Source organism: Manis javanica, chromosome 8, assembly GCF_040802235.1.
Source record: "Manis javanica isolate MJ-LG chromosome 8, MJ_LKY, whole genome shotgun sequence".
NCBI classification, from domain to species: Eukaryota; Metazoa; Chordata; class Mammalia; order Pholidota; family Manidae; genus Manis; species Manis javanica.
In genome coordinates, this window is record NC_133163.1 from 81,120,182 (window position 1) to 81,123,788 (window position 3,607).

Sequence of the window (3,607 nt, forward strand, 5' to 3'; positions counted from 1 at the left end):
CATATACATGGATAATGGACCTTCCAGAAGTGGCTGTAAATTATACCATGTATTAAAATGTTCTCCTAAACCAAGTTTTGAGATAATTTTCCTTATCACTTCCAGAATACTCTCTTGAAAGCAGCACAGGTCTGATATAACCACCTACTCTGAAAAAAAGTACTGCCAAGAAGAAAACAATCCAGTCTGATATTACCAGAAGAAAAAGAAAAAGAAAAAGAGAGAAGCTATTAAAATGCAGTCTATAGGTCATTTCCCAGGCTCTAGTAAATACAGATCTTAACATTAGAAAAGAATGTTTGACAATCAGACCTCTCATATATTATCAGTAGGACTGAAAAACAATGCATTAAGGATGGAACAGTACTTATATGACCTACCGTTGAAGATACACACATCCTATGATCCAGCCTATAGGAATGCCTGCATGTATAAACCAGGAAAAATTAACTACATGTTCATAGTAGCAGTACTCCTGATATTTCCAAACTGAAAATAATGAAACTATACCTCTATAGTAGAATGGCTAAATAAGTGATGGTTTATTCACAGAATGTAATAGTTTAGAAAAGTAAAAATAGAGAAACTATAGATACATGCAACAACATGAAGTTCACAAACTTACTGTTAAACAAAAGAGGCCATCAAAAAGTACTACATATAACATGATTTCATTTATGTGAAGTACAAAAACAAGCAAACTGAATATTTTCATTTAGGAATGCATACATAGTTATTAAAATAAGGAAAAACAAGGAAATGATTACCATAAGAAAAAGAGAATGTTACCATTGGGGGAGCAGAAAGACAGAGGGTAGTGATTGGGTGGAGCATGAGGGCAGTTCTAGGGAACAAGTGATACTTTATTTCTTGACTTCAGTGGTAGTTATTTGCAGTTTTATGCATAATGATTTAAGCTGTATAGTTACACGTTAAGCATGTTTCCATACATTTCACAATAAGAAAACATTTCTGTCTATCCACTGATACTCACTGACTTCTAGTGTTTTTTATAATCCAACAACTAAGCCAGAACAGTATTTTGGGATTAAATAATAACTATTCCTCAAAGTCACTTTATTACATATCTGGGTCTCCATCTGTCTTTACATACTCATTCAATAATTTGTTGCTTTTCAGCTCATAGACCCATGAAAATCTCCAGCACCCCCAACAACTTCAGCACCATTTCTGGCTTCATCCTCCTGGGCTTCCCTTGCCCCAAGGAGGGGCAGATCCTCCTCTTTGTGCTCTTCTCTGTGGTCTACCTCCTCACCCTCATGGGCAATGGTTCCATCATCTGTGCTGTGAGCTGGGATCAGAGACTCCACACCCCCATGTACATCCTGCTTGCCAACTTCTCCTTCCTGGAAATCTGGTATGTCACCTCCACTGTCCCCAACATGCTGGCCAACTTCCTCTCTGACACCAAGATCATCTCCTTCTCTGGCTGCTTTCTCCAGTTCTACTTTTTCTTCTCCTTGGGTTCTACAGAATGCTTTTTCCTGGCTGTTATGGCATTTGATCGATACCTTGCCATCTGCGGGCCTCTGCATTACCCTGCTCTTGTGACTGGACATCTCTGCACCAAACTTGTGGTCAGCTGCTGGGTACTTGGTTTTCTCTGGTTCCTGGTTCCTATCATTGTTATTTCCCAAATGTCCTTTTGTGGATCCAGGATCATCAACCACTTCCTGTGTGATCTGGGTCCTCTGTTGGCCCTCACCTGTACCAGAGCCCCTGTAATAGAGTTAACTAGCTCTACCTTAAGCTCTCTGCTCTTATTTGTTCCCTTTCTCTTTATCGTGGGTTCCCATGCTCTGGTCCTATGTGCTGTATTGAGGGTCCCTTCAGCTTCTGGACGAAGAAAGGCTTTCTCCACTTGTGGGTCCCATCTCGCTGTGGTTTCTCTTTTCTATGGCTCAGTGATGGTCATGTATGTGAGCCCAAAAACCTAGCATGAAGCTGGAATGCAGAAGATAGTGACTTTGTTTTATTCTTTAGTTACTCCATTCATTAACCCTGTAATATACAGTCTGAGGAACAAAGATATGAAACATGCTATGAAGAAATTATTAAGAACATAAAAGTAAGAATCTTGTTTTAAAAGATTTTGGGGAGAAGAACCAAGATGACGGCATGAGTAGAGCAGTGGAAATCTCCTCCCAAAACCATATATATTTTTGAAAATACGATAAATACAACTAATCCTAAAAGAGAGACCAGAAGACACAGGACAACAGCCAGACTGTATCCACACCTGTGAGAGCCCAGCACCTCACAAAGGGGGTAAGATACAAGCCACGGCCCAGTGGGACCCGAGCACCCCTCACCCCAGCTCCCAGCAGAAGGAGAGGAGTCAGAGTGGGGAGGGAGAGGGAGCCCAGGACTGCTAAACACCCAGCCCTAGCCATCCGCACCAGAGCACAGACACACAGTGCGTGCGTGGGGTGCTGGAAACTAGGGAAACAAGACAGTAAGACCTGTGAGCAGGTCCCCGCAGCCGGCGCACCCAGGACAAAGAAAAGCGAGTGCTTTTTGAAAGTCTTAAAGGGACAGGAACCCCACAGCTGGATGCAAGCATCCTGAGACACTTAGCCTAGCACCTGGGAATCCCAGGGAACTCCGGGCACTCTAACCCCCTGGGTGGCAGCACAGCTCAGAGGCCCCTCACAGCGATAAACAGCCTCCCGCCCATTCCACCTCTGACACGGCTCCACCATATTGGAGAAGCAGCCTGAGGCTGGCCACGTCCACAGCAACCATGGAGCTCCACAGCAGCCGGGCAAGAATTAGAAAACCCACCTGCATGCAGCTACCCAGCACAAGCTGCTAGGGGTCGCTCTTCTCCCAGGAGAGGAAGGCCACAAAACAGCAAGACGGGACTTTCTCTTACCCAACGCATGTGCCAGCTCCCCACAAATACCTCTATCGCCATGATAAGGCAGAAGAATTTGATACAGACCAAGATCAGAGAGGCAAACCCTGAGAAGGAAATAGACCTAACCAATCTCCCTGAAAAAGAATTAAAAATAAAGCTCATAACCATGTTGATGGAGCTGCAGAGAAATATGCAAGAGCTAAGGGATGATGTCCACAAGGAGATCACAGAAATGTAACAATCTCTGGAAGGATTTATAAGCAGAATGGATAAGATGCAAGAGGCCATTGATGGAACAGAACCCAGAGAACAGGAACGCATAGAAGCTGATGCAGAGAGAGATAAAAGGATCTTCAGTAATGAAACAATATTAAGGGAACAGTGTGACCAATTCAAAAGGAACAATATCTGCATTATAGGGGTACCAGAGGAAGTAAAGAGAGAAAAAGGGATAGAAAGTGTCTTTGAAGAAATAATTGCTGAGAACTTCCCTAAACTGGGGGAGGAAATAGTTGCTAAGACTACAGAGGCACACAGAACTCCCGAAAGATGGAACCCAAAGAGGACAACACCAAGACACAGAAGAATTAAATGGCAAAGATCAAGCACAAGGACAGAGTATTAAAGGCAGCCAGAGAGAGAATAAACGTCATCTACAAAGGAAAACCCATCAGGCTATCATGAGACTTCTCAACAGAAACCTTACAGGCCAGAAGAGAATGGCAT

The 3,607-nt window shown here is 43.2% G+C and overlaps 1 protein-coding gene across 1 annotated transcript; it reads left to right on the forward strand.

Moving 5' to 3' along the window:
* The first annotated feature begins 1,103 nt into the window (after positions 1–1,103).
* On the forward strand, positions 1,104–2,087 carry LOC108398885 (olfactory receptor 11G2-like). Its single transcript, XM_036993992.2, is given in 1 exon segment — positions 1,104–2,087. A coding segment is annotated over 1 exon segment (936 nt). The 5' UTR covers positions 1,104–1,151.
* Positions 2,088–3,607: the final 1,520 nt, after the last annotated feature.